This window comes from Eurytemora carolleeae, unplaced genomic scaffold (assembly GCF_000591075.1).
Source record: "Eurytemora carolleeae unplaced genomic scaffold, Eaff_2.0 scaffold1791, whole genome shotgun sequence".
Classification (NCBI taxonomy): Eukaryota; Metazoa; Arthropoda; class Copepoda; order Calanoida; family Temoridae; genus Eurytemora; species Eurytemora carolleeae.
The window spans coordinates 6,516-29,816 of record NW_019397675.1 but is presented as its reverse complement, the minus strand read 5'-3'; the positions used below and the strand labels follow the sequence as shown (position 1 = coordinate 29,816).

The window sequence follows — 23,301 nt, the reverse complement described above, 5'->3', positions numbered from 1 at the left end:
TAATTCATGACTATTAAATCCGATCCTAGGTAAACACCAGTGTAAATGACAGTTTACACTGGTGTAAATCCTTTATTAGAACGGCCTTCAGTTATAAAGTTGTAACCTGACTTAGGTTAGATTTACAAATTGCATACAAATAATTTAATACATTAGCTATCATGGGCCCATGCCGCAACTGGTTTAGAGGGAGGGGGGTTAAAATAAAAATACGAAAACCGGCTTTTCACTCATAAATTTTATTCAATTTCATCCATAGCATTTCATAATGTCTCCAATCCATAGTGTTGCTAATGGTCATTTTATGATGATTCTCCATACATATGTTTATGGTGCTCATTATAACATTGGAACCCAGGGTTGCGCAGGGTACTCATATTTACTCCCGCCGTTTACCTGAGCTTGGTCGTAAATTGCGATTACGTAAAGATTAATATGAGATAATTTCAGAATAGAAAATATTTACTTCAACACAATGAAAACTGAGATAAACATAACGGAGCTGAATATTTTCACAGAATCTATTATAACAGATTATACTCCCCCGGACTCAAGGGAGTGTTCTAACTCTCCTCCCTCCAGACCAGCCTCCCCGCCCACTAAACGGAAGTTTCATGCCCAACGCAGGCCTGCGCTAGGGCAGGAGGGTAAACCCATTTCTCTCAGAGCAAATCATTTAGAGGTAGGTTAATTTTAGAGAAAATCATTTAGAGGTAGAATAAGTTCAGAGCAAATCATTTAGAGGTAGGATTTAACTTCAGAGCAAATCGATTAGAATTAGGATGATTTTAGAGCAAATCATTTAGAAGTAGGATAATTTTGGAGCAAATCATTTAGAGGTAGAATAAGTTCAGAGCAAATCATTTAGAGGTAGAATAAGTTCAGAGCAAATCATTTAGCATTAGGATAATTTTAGAGCAAATCATTTAAAGTTAGGAAAGGTTCAGCGCAAATCATTTAGGAGTAGGATAATTTCAGAGCAAAACATTTAGAAGTAGGATAGGTTTAGAGCAAATCATTTAGAAGTAGGATAGGTTCAGAGCAAAACATTTAGAGGTAGAATAAGTTCAGAGCAAATCAATTAGAGGTGTTTTAAGTTCAGAGCAAATCATTTAGAATTAGGATAATTTTAGATCAAATCATTTAGAGTTAGGATAATTTTAGAGCAAAACATTTAGAGATGGGATAATTTTAGAGCAAAACATTTAGAGATGGGATAATTTTTCAAAGCAAAACATTTAGAGATGGGGTTATTTTTCAGAGCAAAACATTTAGAGGTGGGGTTAATTTTTCAGTGCAAATTATTTGAAGTAAGAAATCTTTGGGTTTAAAGTCAATCAATAAGAGGTAAAAACCTTTTTATCAGAACAAATCATTTAAAGGTGTTGGATTTTAGGTTTCTGTTAAACCTGGGTTACAAACTACATATACCAGTACAACTGTACATATTCTAGGTATCTGTTAAACCTGGGTACATATATCAGTGCATATAACAGTACAATTGTACTTATTCTAAATATCTGTTAAACCTGGGTACATATACCAGTACAACTGTACATATTCTAGGTATCTGTTAAACCTGGGTACATATACCAGTACAACTGTACATATTCTAGGTATCTGTGAAACCTGGGTACATATACCAGTACAACTGTACATATTCTAGGTATCTGTGAAACCTGGGTACATATACCAGTACAACTGTACATATTCTAGGTATCTGTGAAACCTGGGTACATATACCAGTACAACTGTACATATTCTAGGTATCTGTGAAACCTGGGTACATATACCAGTACAACTGTACATATTCTAGGTATCTGTGAAACCTGGGTACATATACCAGTACAACTGTACATATTCTAGGTATCTGTTAAACCTGGGTACATATACCAGTACACTGTACATATTCTAGGTATCTGTGAAACCTGGGTACATATACCAGTACAACTGTACATATTCTAGGTATCTGTTAAACCTGGGTACATATACCAGTACACTGTACATATTCTAGGTATCTTTGAAGCCTGGGTACATATACCAGTACACTGAACATATTCTAGGTATCTGTGAAACCTGTGTACATATTCCAGTACAACTGTACATATTCTAGGTATCTGTTAAACCTGGGTACATCTATCAGTACAACTGTTCATATTCTAGGTATATGTTAAACCTGGGTACATATACCAGTACACTGTACATATTCTAGGTATCTGTTAAACCCGGGTACATATACCAGTACAACGTCAACATTACACCTGGTGGATGTCCAAGGAAAATCAAACTTTTTGAAAAAAGAATTTAAGAAAAATTGAATTTTAGTTCATTGCAACTCCATAGGCGTATATTTTTTGTCCCCCCCCCCCCCCCTCCCATTATTATGATTGAAAAAAGGACCATGGTATAATACATACTATGATTTAAAAAAGGACCTTGTTATAACACACATCATGATTTTAAAAAGAACCTTGTTAAAACACACATCATGATTTTAAAAAGAATCTTGTTAAAACACATTATGATTTTAAAAAAAGGACCTTGTTATAACACATATTATGATTTAAAAAAGGACCTTGTTATAACACATATTATGATTTAATAAAGGACCTTGTTATAACACATACTTTTATTTTAAAAAGAACCTTTTTATAACACACATCATGATTTTAAAAAGAACCTTGTTATAACACACATCATGATTTTAAAAAGAATCTTGTTAAAACACATAATGATTTTAAAAAAGGACCTTGTTATAACACATATTATGATTTTAATAAAGGACCTTGTTATAACACATATTATGATTGAAAAAAGGACCTTGTTATGACACATATTATGATTTAAAAAAGGACCTTGTTATAAAACATATTATGATTGAAAAAAGGACCTTGTTATAACACATATTATGATTGAAAAAAAGACCTTGTTATAACACATATTATGATTGAAAAAAAGACCTTGTTATAACACATACTCAGATTTAAAGAAAGGACATTTTATAACACATTATGATTTTAAAAAAGGACCTTGTTATAACACATTATGATTTTAAAAAAGGACCTTGTTATAACACATATTATGATTGAAAAAAAGACCTTGTTATAACACATACTCAGATTTAAAGAAAGGACCTTGTTTTAACACATATTATGATTTTAAAAAAGCACCTTGTTATAACACATTATGATTTTAAAAAAAAGGACCTTGTTATAACACATGATTTAAAAAAAGAACCTTGTTATAACACATTATGATTTAAAAAAAGAACCTTGTTTTAACACATATTATGATTTTAAAAAGAAACTTGTTATAACACATTATGATTTTAAAAAAGGACCTTGTTATAACACATATTATGATTTTAAAAAGAAACTTGTTATAACATATTATGATTTTAAAAAAGGACATAGTTATAACACATATTAATAATTTAAAAAAATTATTGTTAAAAATGAGAATGTTTGGAAATCAAAAATTCAAAATGGTGATTAAAGTTTGGTTTGGTAAACTAGACGTGTGAATCGTGAAATTGTAAAAACTATGGTGGATGCTTATACAGCCATATGGAGAACTTCAATGGGTAGAATTATTTATTCTAATAATATTTTTAAGTGGAATATCAGATCATTTAAGTGATGTTCTTTTTTTGTTCTCATGATTTCACCATTAAATAAAGTATATAGTTCCTTCATATTTAGGTCCTATTATCCCTGTATATAGTGTAGAGTCCCTTTAATCTCTGTGTTTAGGTCCTATACTCCCTGTTTATAGTGTACAGTCCCTTTAATCCCTGTATTTAGGTCCTATTCTCCCTTTATATAGTGTAGAGTCCCTTTAATCCCTGTAATTAGGTCTTATTCTCCCTGTATATAGTGTACACCCCTTTAATCCCTGTATCTAGGTACTATTCTCACTGTTATAGTGTAGAGTCCCTTTAATCCCTGTATTTAGGTCCTATTCTCCCTGTATATAGTGTACAGTCTCTTTAATCCCTGTATTAAGGTCCTATTCTCCCTGTATATAGTGTACACCCCTTCACTCCCTGTATTTAGGTCCTATTCTCCCTGTATATAGTGTAGAGTCCATTTAATTTCTGTATTTAGGTCCTATTCTCCCTGTATATAGTGTAGAGTTCCTTTTAATTCCTGTATTTAGGTCCTATTCTCCCTGTATATAGTGTACACCCCTTTAATCCCTGTATTTAGGTCATATTCTCCCTGTATATAGTGTACAGTCTCTTTAATCCCTGTATTAAGGTCCTATTCTCCCTGTTTATAGTGTACACCCCTTCACTCCCTGTATTTAGGTCCTATTCTCCCTGTATATAGTGTAGAGTCCCTTTAATCCCTGTATCTAGGTCCTATACTCCGTGTTTATAGTGTACAGTCCCTTTAATCCCTGTATTTAGGTCCTATTCTCCCTGTATATAGTGTAGAGTCCATTTAATCCCTGTATTTAGGTCCTATTCTCCCTGTATATAGTGCAGAGTTCCTTTTAATCCCTGTATTTAGGTCCTATTCTCCCTGTATATAGTGTACACCCCTTTACTCCCTGTGTTTAGGTCCTATTCTCCCTGTATATAGTGTACACTCCTTTAATCACTGTATTTAGGTCCTATTCTCCCTGTATATTGTGTACACCCCTTTAATCACTGTATTTAGGTCCTATTCTCCCTTTATATAGTGTACACTCCTTTAATCCCTGTATTAAGGTCCTATTCTCCCTGTAAATAGTGTACACCCCTTTAATCACTGTATTTAGGTCCTCTTCTCCCTGTATATAGTGTATAGTCCCTTTAATCCCTGTATTTAGGTCCTATTCTCCCTGTATATGATGGTAGAGAGAGCCTGTATACTATTGAACCTATACCAAGTGTAGAGGATAAGGAGAATCTTGAACTCCAGGTAAAGTATAACATTTTTAATCTTATTGTTGTTATTGTTATTGGTATTATCATTATCATTATCCTTATCATTATCATTATTTAACTTACAATCAAATTTTTATGTCCCCAGGCTATATCGAGCTTCCTAGAACTTTTCAAAATTGTTTAGTAAAACAAATTTTGGCGGTACTGAATTTTGAAACATAGTTATTTCCTCATTTTTAAATCTCCGGCAGATTTAAAAATGTAAGAATAACTGTCTTGTTTTTCTATCAGTACTCTAAGCTATTCTTTCTTTTTCCCATTGGTAATTTAAGCTTTAAAATGTAGCTGAACAACAGAACGGACCTCCCTTTTGCCTAATATGCTTTTAAACTTTTTTATTAAACTAAATAGTTCCTCATTTTGTTTAGGTGTAAAATCTTTAAATTCTGAATATAGTCTTTCCTTATCATGTGAGGTTCTACAAAAAAAATAGAAGCCTGAAAATTTTTGGGGGTGTTTTGTTGTTTGTTTAAAAAATATTCGACAATTTTATTTTGTTAATTTCTAGGTAACCCTAGCAGCGCATGATGGGAGGGAGAGATCTTTTATGGTCATGGTCTCTTATGAGGTAAATTTCATTAACATTAATCCCGAGGACGATTTTCAATTAACCACTTTTTTAAAGCTTTAAAGGGCAATAACGCATGTCGTTACTCCTACTTTGAGGCTGGATACGTTTTCAGAATTAGATTTTTTAAAATTATTAAATAACGACGACATAAAATGTAAAAAAATTCTACAATAAATTACGGATGTCATGTATTGGAACATGTTGAGAAAATAAAAATTTATCTTATCAAAAGTAAGTAATCTTGTTCAATTATTAGATTTTCTAGAATTATTTTTGAAAAGACGACATTTGAAGAATTTGAATCGATTTTAGCATTGATTTATTGGCAAATTTCTGTTTAATTTTTACTTTATTTTTCGTTGTTCTTATTTAATAATTTAAAAAAACTAATTCTGAAAACGTATCCACCCCCAAAGTAGAAGTTTTGAACATCGAATTTGCGCTCAAACTCAGGATTTACAGATCTTTACAAAGTTTTATATGTCTCAAATGAATCAGAAAGAAGTTTTCCAGAACACTGCATACTCAGTTTAACTACCTATCATAGCCGGTCACTCCCTTTAAGGAAAGGAGAGCTGATAAATAATTATGTTATTTTCAGCAAAAGATCTCCTTGTATGATCTGCTGTCTAGTATTGAAGGTCGTCTTCGAGAAGTGCCGGAAGATGCTGCTTTTGCTTTAGGTGATTTTCATCTTAGAAACTTTTAAACAAATTTTCCTGGTTAATGCCATAGTTCATTCACAATATTTTGATACTAGCTTGGGAACCTATCATTTCCCAGGTTACTCATAATAGTTACTAGCACCGTTTACCCCCACCGAGTTGATTTTACCTGGAAACTAAATTCGTGCCAGTAAAGTCGATTCACTCAACTTAGACTCTCAAAACTAAGCTAAGAACATTTTGGTGGCTCTCCTGAGTTCCCCAATCAAATTTTGAGTCAAATTGGTCCAGGGGTTTATGAGTTATGAATCAAACAGAGATTTCGACTTTATGTATATATGTGATATAGTTTTAGTTTTAGATTTGATATTTTTTCATTTATTAAATAATTTCAGATGTTGTTATGCGACACCTACCTAGTATGCTGTATACTCCCGTAGGGCGTTCGTTCTTTTCCCCGCCTACCAACTATTTCCACCCCCTTGGAGGGGGTAGAGAGGTAAAAATTGAGATCAAATTGTAGGATTTTAAATTTTTTTTAAATTTTAAATACCTCCAGAAACCCATCTTTTCTTGTTTAGATATATTCACTTCACATTGCAGTTAAGTAAATAAATGAAAATAACTAGATAATAATTTTTTATGGTCTTAAACTTACAGTGCATGTAAATATGACTTATAAACTTCTAGTAAAACACTGAAAACCCCCAGTTTAACACCTGAACATAATTATTTAGGTTTGGTTTGGTTTTCACCAATCTGTTCGGCCTTCACACTGGAAGATGACGCTTAACATAGATGTCTCTGCAACAGCTTTCTACAAAGGACAATCAGTTGTGGAGTTTGCTTCAGAGTTGCTAGATCTCAGGTCAACACTTAGTTTGGAATTTTTATCATAGATGTCTCTTTTATTAGATTTAACTGTTGAAAATGACACTCTATGCAAAGATAACAAATGTCTGATTCACATTGGTACCCTTAAATGCTTGTCAGGTTTAATATGAATTAGATATCAATGTTAGTAATTTTGAAAAACTGATCCTGTTTCATTGTGGTTTTAATGTTGATCACATAAAGGTTTTAAGGTTATCCTTATTCTTTGTGAATCGGATATGCTATCTTTGCATGAAGGGTTACTAAAATTACTCTTGTAGTCCCTGAATGGTCGCGTATTGCAAACATTACAAGATTGTTAAACTTATCTAATTTTTAGAAAATCTATTATGTGCTACAATATTCTTCTTGCTACTTTTGTTCCTTACAATGACAACCTTTTAAGAAAAATTAAACTTTTTAATTTCATTTAAAAATGTTATAGACTCCTATTCAGTGTTCTTTATTTCTTAACCTTAATATTTTTTTATTTAGAAATCTTGAATCTGGTGTTCAACTCAACGACACCCAGCGCTCTAGGCTTGCCAAAGAGTTGAAAGGACTGAAGGTGGAGATCACCCATTCTCAGATTGCGCGCAAATACCGCGTTTGCAATCTTACGCGACGAAGTGCGCAGATGCAATGCTTTCCGCTTCAGCTGGAGAACGGTCAAACTGTGGAGTGTACTGTGTCAAAGTTCTTCATGGACAAATACAGGTACAATTAAAATGTTCAATTAAATGAAATTAAAGTAAAAAATAAATCAAATTAAAGAAAATTAAATAAATGCTATTTTTTACTTTTCTTTTAATTATGATTTGTTCAGGATGAAACTAAGATATCCAGGTCTACCCTGTCTCCAGGTTGGACAGGAGCACAAGCATACCTATCTACCCATGGAGGTCAGCCATTTTTATAATAATTATGTAAATCATCTAGATCAGAAAAGCATTTTTTTGCCCCGTTTTGATTTAATTTGCGAAAACCAATGCTGCATAAAGATAAAAATGCTGAACATTTAAACCCCTTCTGAAAATAATAATCTGTAGATTTGTAGCAAATATTGTAGCAATCCCTATATTTGTTAACCTGAGCATACCTAGATAAACATGAGCTAAGAAACATAATTAAGGCATGCATTGTGGCATTGTGACTATATTAACTACGTTTATATCTATCCATGTTAATCTTCTAATTACGTACATTCAACTTAAATTACACTGTAAACATGTGCGAAGACAGTTTAACTATGTTATATCTATTCTCGCTAATCGAAATCTAAAAAATACATACATTAAACCCATTTAATGTACATAGAAATATATAACTCCGTCATGCCCATATTGTGATTGCTTAACTACGTTATATATAACTGCGCATAACTTGTAATTACGCTGTTAAAGACCCAGTTCTAATCTAAACTAAAGAAATATGCCTGTGTTGATATAGAAAGTCTGTACTGTTAACTGCGAGAATGTAATTGTTTTCTGTTTTATTTAACAGGTTAAGGATTGTCCTGTTTGATTTGGGATGGATAGTTACGAGCTTCCAATTGATATCAATAGCTAACAAGATCACGCTCAGTGGTAGTGGTGTTGATAGATCATGAGATTGTATCCATGTGGTTACCTGTGTAAATAAACAGGTTGAGGATCGTCCACTTTGATTTGGAATTGATAGTTGCTTCTGATTGATATCCATAGCTAACAATTGCGCTCAGTGGTAGTGGCCTTGATAGATAATGAGATTGTATCTGTGTGGTTCCCAGAGATGAGATTTAAAAAGCTTAAACCCGAGTGAAACCCAGAGTTGGGCTCAGATAGAACCCAAGTTAGGATTGGCTCTGATTCGACCAATTAGAGACTGCTTAGAAAGCTTTATCTCTTTAGTAGACAGATTGCTGGAAGATCAGCTTTGACAAGGAGATGTAAATTTTGAAAATTCAAACTTTAAATAGATACATTATTTGTATAGTATGTTTATTTCATACCTTTGATCAAATCTGACACTACAGATAATTCCCAAGATTTTAAATGTACGATTAAAAAAGTTTTTTAAAAATTACAATCATCAGCTGCCTAAGACCCAAGTCTTGAAGAGAAAAACAGCCAAGGTGGTTGGTTTTTACTGATTTCAAGGCCATCCAAAACCCTGGTCTAGGCTTGAGCTTTACTTGGGTCTAAGCAGACACAAAAGCCAGGTTTTACAGGTTTTTAAAATCTCATCTCTGTTTTGAAAAACAGATTAAGGATAGTGCCCTTTGGCATAGATAGTTACGAGCTTCTGATTGATATCGATTGCTAACGAGATTTTATCTTTGTTTAAACATTGATAGCAAAGTGAAACTGAACTGTTCCTAGAGAAACCACTCTGGAGTAGGGTATTTACTACATAAGTGGTAGCAGTGGCGAGAATCAAGGAACCCTTGTTAAATGCCACAGACTTCTTGGAACAATGAAGCAACAAGTGTGAACAGAATTGATATGGATAGCTAAAAAGGTTGTATCTGGGTTTTATCATTGATATCTAAGTGAAACTGAACTGTACCTGGATAGATACATGTTAGAGAAACCGTTCTGGAGTAGGGTATTTACTACAGATATACTAGACATTAGTTTTTACCAGGTGAAAGCCAAAAAATATAAATTCTCTGTCAATGAGAAATTGTCCAAATAAAAGTCGGTTGTTAACATTGTTTTACATAAAATGCACTAAGTCAAGCATATACTGTAGGTACTCCAGACTTTTGTTCTTAATAGAGCTTTAATAAGAAATTTAAACATAAGATTTCAATCTAGCAATTTACTTTAGTTTGGATAAATAATGAACTGCGGAGATTTCACTGGTTTAAATATTTACCTTGTCGAATTCGCTGTGTTAAATATTTAAGCTGTATCTTTAAGTTAAGACTTAATTTAAGTCACCAGCGGTATTTAAGCTGAAACTTAAAATTTAAGCACAGAAACTTTTTGATTCTTTAGTTTTGACTCTGTTGTTATCTAGGTATGTCGTATAGTAGCTGGGCAGAGATGTTTGAAGAAGTTGACCGACCTACAGACCTCAACTATGATCAAGGCAACCGCTAGATCTGCTCCAGATAGAGAGAGAGAAATTAGGTTTTTATTTTTTACATTATTTAATACTATATTTTTCATTTTTCAATGATGACAGCATCTTCCAGTGACATTAACATTAAATAGATATAACATATTTCAGTGGGGAACCTTATTTCCTTACTATTCTAAATAAAGTTGAATATCTGAAACTCTTACTACAATAACTTAATTCATCCAATGATTAATGATCCCTAAACTAATCCCTATTTAGGAACCTAACAACCTAATCTGACTTCAATACGGATCCCTAAAATAATCCCTATTTAGGAACCTGATAATCAAAGCTGACTTCAATACTGATCCCTAAACTAATCCCTATTTGAACCTAATCACCAAAGCTGACTTCAACAATGATCCCTAAACTAATCCCTATTTAGGAACCTAATAACCAAACATGACTTCAATACTGATCCCTAAAATAATCCCTATTTAGGAACCCAATAAACAAAACTGACTTCAACAATGATCCCTAAGCTAATCCCTATCAAGGAACCTAATAACCAAAGGTGGTTTTAACAATGATCCCTAAACCAATCCCTGTTTTAGGAATCTAATCACCAAAGCTGATTTCAACAATGATCCCTATGTGAAGAAGTTTGGTCTGGATGTATCCCAAAGAATGATGGAAACCCAGGGTAGGGTTCTGAACCCTCCTAAACTGGAATATGGTTCCAGGTATAGAATAATACAATTATTTTTTGTTTTATTTAAGGAACTGTTAAGTAAAGTACAATAAAGTTAAGAAGAGACTATTAAACAATTCCTTATCTCTGAATGGTTCATCAAGTTTAAGCGAAAAAAAGTATTGAAAATTGAAATTTAGTAAATCATAAAGATAGGTTCACCACCATGTTTAAGGAGTACCAGAACATAGTTTTAAATTAGTGAACAATTCCTTCATGTTCTTTATGTTTAAGGAGTACCAGAACATAGTTTTAAATTAGTGAACAATTCCTTCATGTTCTTTATGTTTAAGGAGTACCATGGAACATAGTTTTAAATTAGTCAACAATTCCTTCATATTCTTTATGTTTAAGGAGTACCAGAACATAGTTTTAAATTAGTGAACAATTCCTTCATGTTCTTTATGTTTAAGGAGTACCAGAACATAGTTTTAAATTAGTGAACAATTCCTTCATGTTCTTTATGTTAAGGGAGTACCAGAACATAGTTTTAAATTAGTGAACAATTCCTTCATGTTCTTTATGTTAAAGGAGTACCAGAACATAGTTTTAAATTAGTGAACAATTCCTTCATGTTCTTTATGTTTAAGGAGTACCATAACATAGTTTTAAATTAGTGAACAATTCCTTCATGTTCTCTATGTTTAAGCAGTACCAGAACATGTATGTTTAAGGGGTACCAGAACATAGTTTTAAAATGTTAAACAATCTCCATATTTTTTATATGTTGAAAGGGACTGTAAAGGGGACTTAGACTTAAGGCTAATCACTAAAGCTCTTGATTTGGTTACGGAGGGCTGGGCAATAGAAGGCCTAATGAACATGGGAAACTAGAACATGGTTTGAAATCGGTAAACAATACCTTCATGTTCTCTATGTTTAAGGAGTGCCAGAACATTCACAGTGCCCAGTCAAGGAGTTTGGGACATGCGAGGAAAACAGTTCTATGAAGGGATGACAATTAAACATTGGGCAATTGCCTGCTTTACACCTCAGCAGTCAGTCAAACCCCAGGTACGGTAGATTGCCATAAACCCCAGATAGGGTAAATTGGCATAAACTTCAGATAAGGTTAATTGCCACAAACTTCAGATTGGGTAAATTGTTAAACTTCAGATAAGGTTAATTGCCATAAACCCCAGATAGGGTAAATTGTTAAACTTCAGATAAGGTTAATTGCCATAAACCCCAGGTAGGGTAAATTGTTAAACTTCAGATAAGGTTAATTGCCATAAACTTCAGATAGGGTAAATTGCCATAAAGTTCAGATAGGGTAGATTGACATGAACTCAGGTAAAGTTGATTGCCATAAACCCTATATAGAGTAGATTGTCATAAACCTCAAATAGAGCAGATTGCTGTAAACCTCAAGTAGGGTAAATTGCCATAAACTATGGATGGGTAAATTTCCATTAACCCCAGGTAGGTAGATTCCCATAAACCTGAGGAAGAGTAGAACTTCATTAACCCCCAGGTACGGTAGAATCCCAATAACCCCATGGGTAGAGTAGATTCCCATTAACCCCAGATAGAGTAGATTGTCATAAACCCCGGGTAGTTTAGATTCCCACAAACCCCAAATGGACGGTTGGGTAGATTCCCATAAACCCCAGGTAGGGTAGTTGGCCATAAATCCCAGGTAGAGTAGATTGCCATAAACCCTATTTAGGTAGATTGCCAAGCATGGATTGGGTAAGTTGCCACTTATTTTACAGCATTTTCCTTACTTAAATGAGTTGCTTAATTTTTAAAGAAAACTGTTAAGAATTAAGAGGTTTAATTGTTAAAAAACATCATGAATATTCATTTTGCAGCAGTTTGTGTTGCACAATTTTAAGTAGAAGCTAAATTTAAACCTCTTAGACCCTAAATATTACATAATGAAAAGTTACATATTATGAAAGGATCTGAAGCTGTTTGTTGACCGTCTAAGCCAGATCTCCAGCGACCTGGGAATGAGGATAATCAGAGAACCCTGCTTCTGTAAATATATTCATGATGCTACCAGTGTTATGCCCATGTTCAACTTCCTTAAGTAAGTCATACTCAAATATCTAATAATTTAATTGATTTCTACTTCAGACATTTTTCTTAAAAGATTTTTAGAAACACAACATGATTAAATGTTATCAATTTTCTTTTGGTATCTGCAGTTATTGTTTACTGTGCTTTTTATGTGCTTTTGCAGGTATGAGTTTTCATAAATCCATCCTTTTGTTCTGGAACTATTAATACTAGGCTTTTAGGGCGCTTCCCATCTCCTTTCCTGTGAATAATTTTAACTTTTAACTGTTGCTCTGTCTGCAATTTATAATCATTTTCAAATTTTGGAAGATTTCTTTTCGAATTGGCGCATTTAAAAAAAATGTCCAGGAATTTTTTCCAATTTTGATTTTACATAAACCTTCTCTCAGTTCATGTGATGTCCCACACAAAATCTGGGCCAGTTTGGTTCAGCTGTTTTGATTTTTATCAGATACAAACAAACAAACAGAAAAACAAGCAAGCAAAGTATATATATAGATTATGTATTAATGAAATCCAGCGTATACTTGTTGTACTGCCTTTGTGCATTTATTTTATTTATTTTGAGCAAAGAGATACCTCACATCAATTGAGCTGAGTTGCAGCTGATTGTAGTTGTTCTCCCTGGAAAAAACCCGGTCTAATTATTATGTACTGTACTTCAGGAAAGAGTTCCCTGAGTTGCAGCTGATTGTTGTTGTACTCCCTGGGAAAACTCCCGTCTATGCTGAAGTCAAGAGAATGGGGGACAGTGTTTTAGGTATTTAGTAAATAGCTTTAGTTATATAATTTGAAATTAAAAAATCAGTTTTATGATATCTGTTTTAATATTTTTTGTCCGATCTGTATGTTAATTGTTGAAAATTTTGAAAGGAATATATGTGTGTCGTTCAGAAATAAAATGTACTGCAGTTTCAGTGCTGCCAGTTCTGTTTACACCACTCTTCACGAAACGACAGTACACTTAAACACTTAAATTTTGAAGAAATTTAGATTTTCAGTTCTTGTAATTATCTATTACAATTTAATCTAGGAATTGCAACCCAGTGTATCAAGTCCAAGAATGTGACCCGGACAACTGCCCAGATGTTGTCGAACCTATGCTTGAAGATCAACGCTAAGCTGGGGGGGATAAACACCATCCTAGTTCCAGAGAACAGGATCAGGATATTCAGGTTAGAAATTAAAGGGACTGTAGAAGTAATTTAAAGCTAACCTCCATTAATGAAGGGGCAAGTCTGATTCACAACCGGGCCTTGAAATCTTCGTTTGATCATCATCAAAATGATCATTTATACTTTTTACCTCTTTGAATTAAACACTGCTTTGATTAGGTATTTTTGAATAGATCTTGTTATGATAAGATTGATAAGAACAGTTTGTTAAATGATAATGATAAACAAAATAAAAAATATTAAAGTCATCTATTTCAGAAAGAACTTTAACCATTAAAAAAAATGATGAAATATTGTGTTTTAGTAAAGTGTTAATCACTGATCTTATAAAACAATTGATTAAGTTAATGATTGATTAATCAAATGGTCGGTGGTTGATTGATTAACTGGTTGATTAATTGATTAAGTGATTAATTGATTTATTGATTAAGTGAGCCTCTGATGTTCCTTGGAGCTACTGTGACCCATCCCCCAGCTGGAGACACAAAGAAGCCAAGCATTGCTGCTCTTGTTGCCTCAGTTGATGCTCATCCATCATTGTACAGTGCTGTAGTCAGGATACAAATGGTGTGTACTATGTAAAAGGTGTCCGACGTCAGATTGCTCACACAATTGTCTTTTGACTAAATAATAAAGTTTTTCACAGCTTAATGTGGCCTAAAACTTCATAAATATATTCATTTTATAAATCATCAAATTTCTACATAAAAATCTCAAATGGCTTAAAATTTTAGGGAAATCATGAATTTTAACAAATAGGTTGCCAATCATGTTAAAAAAGAGTGTACTGTTAAAATTTTTTTCTTGATTTAGCTTTTGTTAAGGCAAGGATGGACGTGATCAATGCTTTGTATGAGATGGTTAAAGAGTCCTTGGTCAACTTCTATGTCAAGACTGGATTCAAACCTCATAGGTCAGATTTATTTAACAAAATTAGGCTCCCCCCCCCCCCCTCCCCTTTTTGCTATAGTACTTAAGTTTTGGTTATAGAATGATGTAGAAATGGGACAACATGTAGCTCGGAGCCATTTTTTTGATAACATCAATGTTTAAGGATTGTGATGTACCGTGATGGTGTTTCAGAGGGTCAATTTGCTTCTGTACTTCAAAACGAACTGCTTGCCATTAGGTAGCAAAAAAATGAATTATAAATTAAAAAAAATTTTGAAATATTAATTTTTTAAATATAAACAAAAAAATATTAAGATAAATATTTTTTGTTAAAAAGGAAAGCTTGTGTATCCCTGGAGACGGATTACCGGCCCGGCATCACCTTCATTGTTGTACAGAAGAGGCATCACACACGGCTGTTCTGCGCCAATCCAAGGGATCAGTCGGGACGGTCCGGTAATGTACCGGCAGGTTAGTGAGATAGTACATAAGTTATTAAATGACAGGATCATTCACAAAAGATTAAAACTCTACTGTTTAAACATACAAATTTGAAGAATAAACTTGGATTTTCACCTTTAATAAAGTACAGGGTTACTTGCAATGGATGAGACTTGAATGAAGACATTTAAGATCTTTAAGGTTTCAGGCTAAGTATGGTTTCTTCCTTGCATTTGCATTCAAATGATATTTCTTAATCATTTGACAAAGAAAGAAACAAGGTTATAATTATAGAATTATAAGAATGAAAGATTAAAGTCCTGAAAATTCCGTACAATTTTCCTGAAGGTTCATTTTTTGTGGATAACACAGTACATAAATAGTTTATTTAAATATTTGGCAAAGGAAAATTAACTTTAGAAAAAAAGAATAAAAAATAAAAAAAAACTCTGTACAGTCGTCTTTGATATCTCATCACTCACGGTAATTTAATTTTTTAGAAGTATGTATTTCTTCTAGGTAGAAAAATATAATGAATAACGAGTTTATATAAAAAGAGTGGAAGATGGTAGGAATAATAATTATGAACAAAGAGTTTATAAAATGAGAAAAATGGTCCGGATCCAAAACTACTGACAAGTGGATTTTTTATGGCTCTCTTTACAAATGCATATTTTCTTTAAAAAATTGTTTTTATTTAAAGGGAGTGTTCGCGAAAAATGAAAGGGGGTATAGTCTAAATGCGATAAAAAAGCGCTTTTGATTGCTACTAATCTTACTTCTATCTGTTGCGTCTATAAGGAGAAAATTGTTAAAGACGTCTCACACCGAATAACTAAGCGCCCATACAAATTGAGAAAAATGCAACATACGACTTAGACCGCAAAAAAATCAATTTAATTTCAAACAAATCATTTAGATATTACAACCTATAGTCATCGATTATCTTTCGCCACATTTGTATATAGTTTTTTTTGCATAATATTTTTTACTTCTTTAATATACAATGCGCTTAAAACAACCATTTTTCCCGCTAGGTGTCTCTGCCACGTGGAATCATTAGAGCATCGAGAGCAGAGACACCTGGCGGACAAACTAATCGGTGTTTTAAGTGCATTGTATATAAAACAAATACAAAATATTACAAAATATCAACTATATGCGAATGCATCGAAAAATAATCGATTACTAAAGGTTGTAATATCTAAATAATTTGTTTGATATTAAATTGAGTTTTTTACGTTCCAAGTCGTGGCTTTCAATTTTCTCAATTTGGGAGAATGCTACGTTATTTGGTACAAGTCGTTTTTAACAATTTTCTCCTTATAGACGCAACCGATAGAAGTAAGATTAGTAGCGATCAAAAGCGCTTTTTTATCGCATTAACCCTATACCCCCTTTCATTTTTCGCGAACACTCCCTTTAAGGAACCACTGTGGATTCTAACATCACTCACCCAACAGAGAATGATTTCTATCTCTGTTCTCATCAAGGAATCCAGGTAAAGGATTTATGTTTATAAAATCTCTGGATGGTTATTTCAACGCCTATCTTTAACTATAAAGATGCTTAGGAATGGCTTGCAACGTGTCATTAATTAACAAATGAGTAATTTGAAAATTAAAAACTTTAAAATGTAGAATATGTAAAAAAACGTGGTTTATATGGTTGATCCTTTGAGTGGTAAAACTATAACATGTTGGTCATGAAGAATTGCTAAAAAAAGGAAAGCATAAAATGACTTTTTCTCGAAGTTTTCTTATTTTTACAGAAAACTTGATTGTTTGTGCAACTTTTATTGTAACACATACAAGTTGAAAACAAAATGGCCGCCACTATTGTTTTTTATTTATAAGGGCACTAGTCGACCCTCCTACTACCGTTGTTTGTGGGATGATAATCAGCTGACTGCTGATGAATTGCAGACCATGACCTACTCTCTCTGCCATACATACGCCAGGTATTCAAAACATGAATTTTTTAGATCAGAGATTAATCATTAAAAACTTATTTAGTAGAAATACATTTTTGCTCCAGATGTCTCTAATCACACTTATATTTTGACTCACACTGTAACTAAGTCTGAATTTGAAAAATATGTCAACTGACATGGAATAAAGTTATTTATTTTAGATGTACAAGAAGTGTTTCTATCCCTGCTCCCGCTTACTACGCTCATCTAGTTGCCATCAGAGCAAGGTTAGTCTCGCTTTCTTGCGTTCACAAATTTCTTTCTTTATCGTGCGTCCTGACAAGTGGTTCATTTCTATACGCCCCATCACTGACAATTGATTTAGTTTGATATGTTTAGGTACCACATCATAGACAATTTATTTGTTTATTGGCTATACATGAAACATTTAAATATTGAAAAGTAATACAGTTTACGATCTATAATGCCTTGCATTGCTTCAATCTTGGTTTAGTAATATCATATCAATATTGAATCGTAGATAGTAGGACCTCCCTGAAAGCCTGAAAGCATAGATTATTGCTTTGATCAATTACAACTTCATAGACAATTGATTTGTATTGATACCACATCATAGGCAATTGATTTGTTTAGATACCACATCATAGGCAATTGATTTGTTTAGATACCACATCATAGGCAATTGATTTGTTTTGATACCACATCATAGGCAATTGATTTGTTTAGATACCACATCATAGGCAATTGATTTGTTTAGATACCACATTATAGACAATCGATTTGAATGGTTACCACATCATGGACAATATATTTGTATTGTTACCTTACCACATTATAGACAATTGATTTGTTAAGATACATGATACACCATTGATTTGTTAAGGTACCACATCATAGACAATATATTTGTATTGTTACCTAACCACATCATAGACAATTTATTTGGTTAGATACCACATCATAAACAATTGATTTGTTTACATACCACATCAATTAATTTGTTTAGATACCACATCAATTATTTTTTTCAGTTACCACATCAATTGATTTGTTTAGATACCACATCATAGACAAGGATGTGGATACTGACCAAGGAAGTGTGTATAGTGATCAAACAACCGCCACAACAGGATCAGGGAACAATGTTGATGACTCAAGGTGATTCTATTTTTCTGAAAAGTAAATCAAGAAAATATTACTTTAAATGCTATGCCAAATAAGAAAACCCTGGTTTTTTGGGTTTTTTTATTTTCTAATATTACTGGACTAGAATAGGCAAAGAAACTGATTACTCGTATCAAATTGGAATGTTTTATGAATACAATGACCAAGATCTAATATGCTAACTAGACCATCAAGGACTGCATTTCATGAATTTAAGTTAGGGTTTCAAATTGGAATTCTGTTAAAGGTTAAGGTTAAAGATTAATTGAAGATTAAGTCAGGATTTGATTTGGTGATTCAAATTTGAACCGGCGGTAGGCAGTTTAAATTCATTAAATTTGGTCCCAGGTTGCCGTGATAGTTTGATACGATGTGTTAATTCTTTACTTCTTCTGTTTATTAAATATTAAAACAATATTTTATTTAGATTAAAAAATTTCATTGTTTCAGGTACATCAACGTGGAGAAGGCAATGCAAGTTCATGCTTGCAGTAAAAATGTCATGTACTTTGCTTGAACATTACATACAGTACAATACATCGCTTGCATAGTAATCACATTGCATAGCATGAATAGTACACACAGTGCTTAGCTTGGACATTGTAGACAGTACAGTACTCGAGTAGTAAACTAAGTACATTGCTTGGATAGTAAGTACACTTAATAACTTTGCTTTTACTGCAGTACACAACGAATTTGGTTGTACACACAGTACTTAAAGTTTTGAAAGTTTGAAGTATTAAATAGTACACACAGTACTTCTGCTTTGAAAATTGACGCGGTACATAGTACTTTGCAAACTGTACTTAATGTACTTAAAGTGTTTTCCTGAAACCAAAAATCAAATTTACTGAGAGTACAAATGGTTTTGAATAACAATGCTTTCCAATTACACAAATTGAATTAATCAGTTTTAAATTCAACATATTTGGATTTTTACTTTGATGACTCAAAAAAAAATTAAGAAAAATTAAAAATTTTAAAAATACGAAACTTGCATATTTAACACTCAAGAATAGTTATTATAATTAAGTGCCTTATTTTTTAATTTAACGTGAAATGTAGTATAATAACTTTTTAAACTCAAATGTGCTAAGTGTTCCAACTGTACAGTACTGTTCCAACTGTACAGTACCATCTTACTTGTAAAAAGTGTTTTGGAAGTTTATTAAGTACTTCCATTTTATTCATATTTTGTGTGCTCTGTTTACAAAACAGTTTTTAATCTGGTTTTTATTTTCAGTTTTAATAAGACTTGACAATTGTTAGTATCATCCTCTTAAACATTTGAGTATATTTATAAATAAAGTATTAAAAAAGATTTAACAGTTTTTAATTTTTGTAGAGAATTATTGGCTTTAAAATTGCACGTTCAGACTCGTAATCAGCCCTTACACAAATTATGTCATGTGATTGCCTCATGATCCAACTGTTAACATAATTATGCCGGATTACAGGCGCGTACACAGAAAGGGAAGTAGATTTCTTGCCTCCCCCCCCCCCTTGGGCATCCCAGGGAGGGGCACTGCCCCCCCTGAAATTTATGGTCAAAATCAGGTGTGGTGTGTAAAAATTAGCTTGCCCCCATCTTCAAAGGGCCCTCTTAAATAGTAGTTGAAATTTTTCTTGTCGTTGAAATTTTCCCTTACCTATTTCCTTTTTATCTAAAATCTCTCTCTCCCCCCCCCCCCCTGCTTATTTGATAAACAATTATAACTGAATGATTGTGCAATTGTTTGGCATGTCTTCCCGCAACCCCTTTAAAGGTCAGGGGCAGATTTCATTAGGAGATGATTAAGGCAGAATACAGACTAATGATAGTTTTTAGAACTTCAGAGAGTAAAACAGAACTATGCAGAGAGATCCATTAAAATATATAGTCCTTGAATCTTCGACAACAGTGGACTAAAGAAACTAGAGAGAGTAAAACAGAACTAAACAGATGGATACATTAGTTATAGGCCTTGAATTGGGACTACAATGGGCAACATAGGGGACATTCGCACGAAAACCTGCCCACCCCGAGCTTAAATCCTGCGTACGCGCCCAGGTCTCAAGGATAGGGATTAGAAAAATATAGCTTGAGTCACGTATTATGTTAATACCCATGTAGTCATGGGAACTGAGGGTTGAACTTAAAATCGTCTTTATTAGAAATTAACGCTGCAATACATAATTTCAACAGGAAATACTACTATGTGTACTTGTATTATGAGTTTATAAGGTAAGGAAGGTAGCGATATAAGCTGGTACACGAATTTACATCGTCTATAAGTAGAGTATTGATCTATTGATCAGCATACTCGACTAGACTTGCTTATAGACCTTGAGTACGCGCAATTGTGATTGATAGAATTCGTAGAGTCTGAGTTCTCCAATAACGTTAACATGTTTGTATTGTGCAATATAATGTAATTCTATCCTACAGGGTGTCCCACATCGAGCGTCAATGGGTCTAAATTACGATTTGGGGGACAAATCAGAAAATTTTAGAAAAATGAATAATTTTGAAAAATTTTTAAGGCTAATAGAAATTTTGTTTTGCAGAAAATACTAGATTTTTCGAGTATTATGGGCGTATTTAGGTGTTAAAGATTGGAGATAATCTAATATGATATGGGACGCTCTGTATCCTACACGACAGAAAAGCTTTCCCACCTCGCACGCCGAGGGAGGGAACCCCGGGCGCCATGAGCCTCCCCTATGCAGAAACGAGCCTCCCAGATTTGCTAAGCAGTCTGAGCCTTCACTATTCAGAACAAACCTCTGCTGCAGACCGTGCCTCCGCTGTGCAGTGAACGAGCCTCCACCATTTACGGAACAGTTTTTTTAATCTTGGTTTTTATGTGTAATGAAAAATGCTAACAATTTTTGTTGACATTATGGCATGAGAGTTTCTCAAAGATGAGAAGTATTTATTAATTATCACAAATAGTTCCTAATTATAACTAATAAAGTGCAGGTATATATAAAACTTTCTTTACACTAAAAAATATATAGAGAAAAAAAGTTGAATTTCATTTCATTTCATCTTTTATAATCTTTGATTTAAGCAATACTTTTTTTTGTAGTTCAAATTAAATCTAGAAAATTTCTATAATTTATTTAAGTTTAGCAGTTTCATAAAAAGTATTATTTAAATTAAAGATTACAAAAAAGTAACTAAATTTACTCCAGAAATATTTCTCCAAATATCATTCTGCGTATGAAAGTTTTAGTATAAATCTTATAAACCACTTGAGTCCATATATGTTTTTAATCATGACAATCAATAAATATCTAATCTTTAATAAAATTCTCATGCCACTATGTAAAAAAATTGGTAACATTTTTCATTACATAAAAAACCAAGATTTAAAAAAGCAGTTCTGTAAGGTGGAGGCTTGGTCTGCATAGCGGAGGCTCAGTCTGCCTTTTAAATCTGGGAGGCTTGAGTTTAGCACAGGCTCATGGCGTCTGGAGATTCCATACCTCGTACGCTTAATTGATGCCTTATATAATTGAACTCAGCGTTCAGACAAATCAGCTGTAAACTTGAAGAAAATCTTTTACCACCTCGCACTTCAATTCCCGTGCCGCTTGCAACACGTAATATTAAGGAGGAAGACGATCCTGAAAAATATAATTAAATGTGTAAAAATAGGCATTATTATCAATTTTTCCCATTTTTTTCACAATTATCAGTGACAAATTCCTAGGATTTAGTAACGTAATTCTGCCCGCTTCTTCTGGGGAAAAGACAAGTGTATTGAAAATGGAAAATTTATGCAATCACGGAACCTCTCACTGCACTCTGAGAAGGCTTTCTACATATGTTAATTAACAGTTAACACACATTCTTAACTATCTAGCTCTAGGCAGCAAATGGAGTATCGTGGATACTAGAATCTCATGTGGGGGCCGGCCGGGGGCGGCGGCGTGAAGAAGGAATATCCGGTGATATGTTTAGTTTACTAGAAGCTAGGTGTCTCTGTGCAACATAAATAATCTAACAATTTTTACTCATTCATTACAATTAAACATTCAATTAGATTTTTACCATAATTTCTGGATTTTTAACTTTTACAGTTATTTTTATCTAAACAACATTTTTTAATTCAAATATAAACACAACTTACATTAATTTCTTTTCATTTATCATACCTCAGAAATAGAATACGTTATTCTGGTTCAGCATCATATACTTTAGTGCGGGTGTTATTACTAATTAGAATCCTAATATGATCCCCATTGTTTTGCAGAGTAAAGTATACTCTTCATCAAAACTAAACATCTCTTACAGATAGAAAATGTTAACTGTGCTTTATTATATATCCATGCGTTCTCCGTTTCAGGAACATCCACACTTCTTTTTAAAAATTCCTATAGTGTTATAATAACATCGAATTATGATTGACGTATCCAGGAGGGGGGTCAAGGGTTCGACGACCTCCCCTTTTGAAAAAGGGGGGGGGTCCATCCAGAGTATTTTTTGACCTTTCCTTTTCTGGAGACTAACTTAAAAGTTTACTGTAACTTGTTTTCCAGCAGATACTTTAATATGCTTTAACAAAACTAATGCTTAAATCAAATCAGCCTATTCTCTTGGGAAAAAAAGTATCTTTGAAATTTTAAAATGTGTAAATGTCAATTTTTGTGTTGTGTCAGTGAGTGATCTTGAAATTGCATCCTTGGGGTAACTTGTAACTTAATTTGTCACATGAAAAAAACACCCTGAGTAATAGAGTAATATGTCCGAGTGAAAAACACCCTGAGTAATAAACACCCTGAGTAATAGAGTAATATGTTCGAGTGAAAAACACCCTGAGTAATAGAGTAATATGTCCGAGTG

General features: G+C 33.2%; 1 protein-coding gene across 2 annotated transcripts; it reads left to right on the top strand.

The window, feature by feature from the left end:
* The first annotated feature begins 433 nt into the window (after positions 1-433).
* LOC111715445 (protein argonaute-4) lies at positions 434-19,791 on the top strand. Of its 2 annotated transcripts, XM_023490767.1 has the most exons (25): positions 434-682; positions 2,213-2,277; positions 3,516-3,583; positions 4,816-4,907; positions 5,442-5,501; positions 6,106-6,187; positions 6,565-6,668; positions 6,907-7,037; positions 7,538-7,759; positions 7,869-7,944; positions 10,046-10,158; positions 10,705-10,833; positions 11,726-11,855; positions 12,746-12,876; positions 13,532-13,626; positions 13,900-14,041; positions 14,473-14,608; positions 14,866-14,954; positions 15,096-15,170; positions 15,270-15,403; positions 16,801-16,874; positions 17,230-17,333; positions 17,507-17,572; positions 18,363-18,464; positions 18,921-19,791. In XM_023490767.1, exons 1-25 carry the CDS (start codon positions 476-478, stop codon positions 18,985-18,987), a joined length of 2,694 nt encoding a protein of 897 aa, XP_023346535.1. In that variant the 5' UTR covers positions 434-475; the 3' UTR covers positions 18,988-19,791. The 2 variants fall into 2 exon arrangements, with proteins under 2 accessions (XP_023346535.1, XP_023346536.1); XM_023490768.1 differs by lacking the exons at positions 18,363-18,464; positions 18,921-19,791 and adding an exon at positions 17,940-17,976.
* The last annotated feature ends 3,510 nt before the right edge of the window (positions 19,792-23,301 follow it).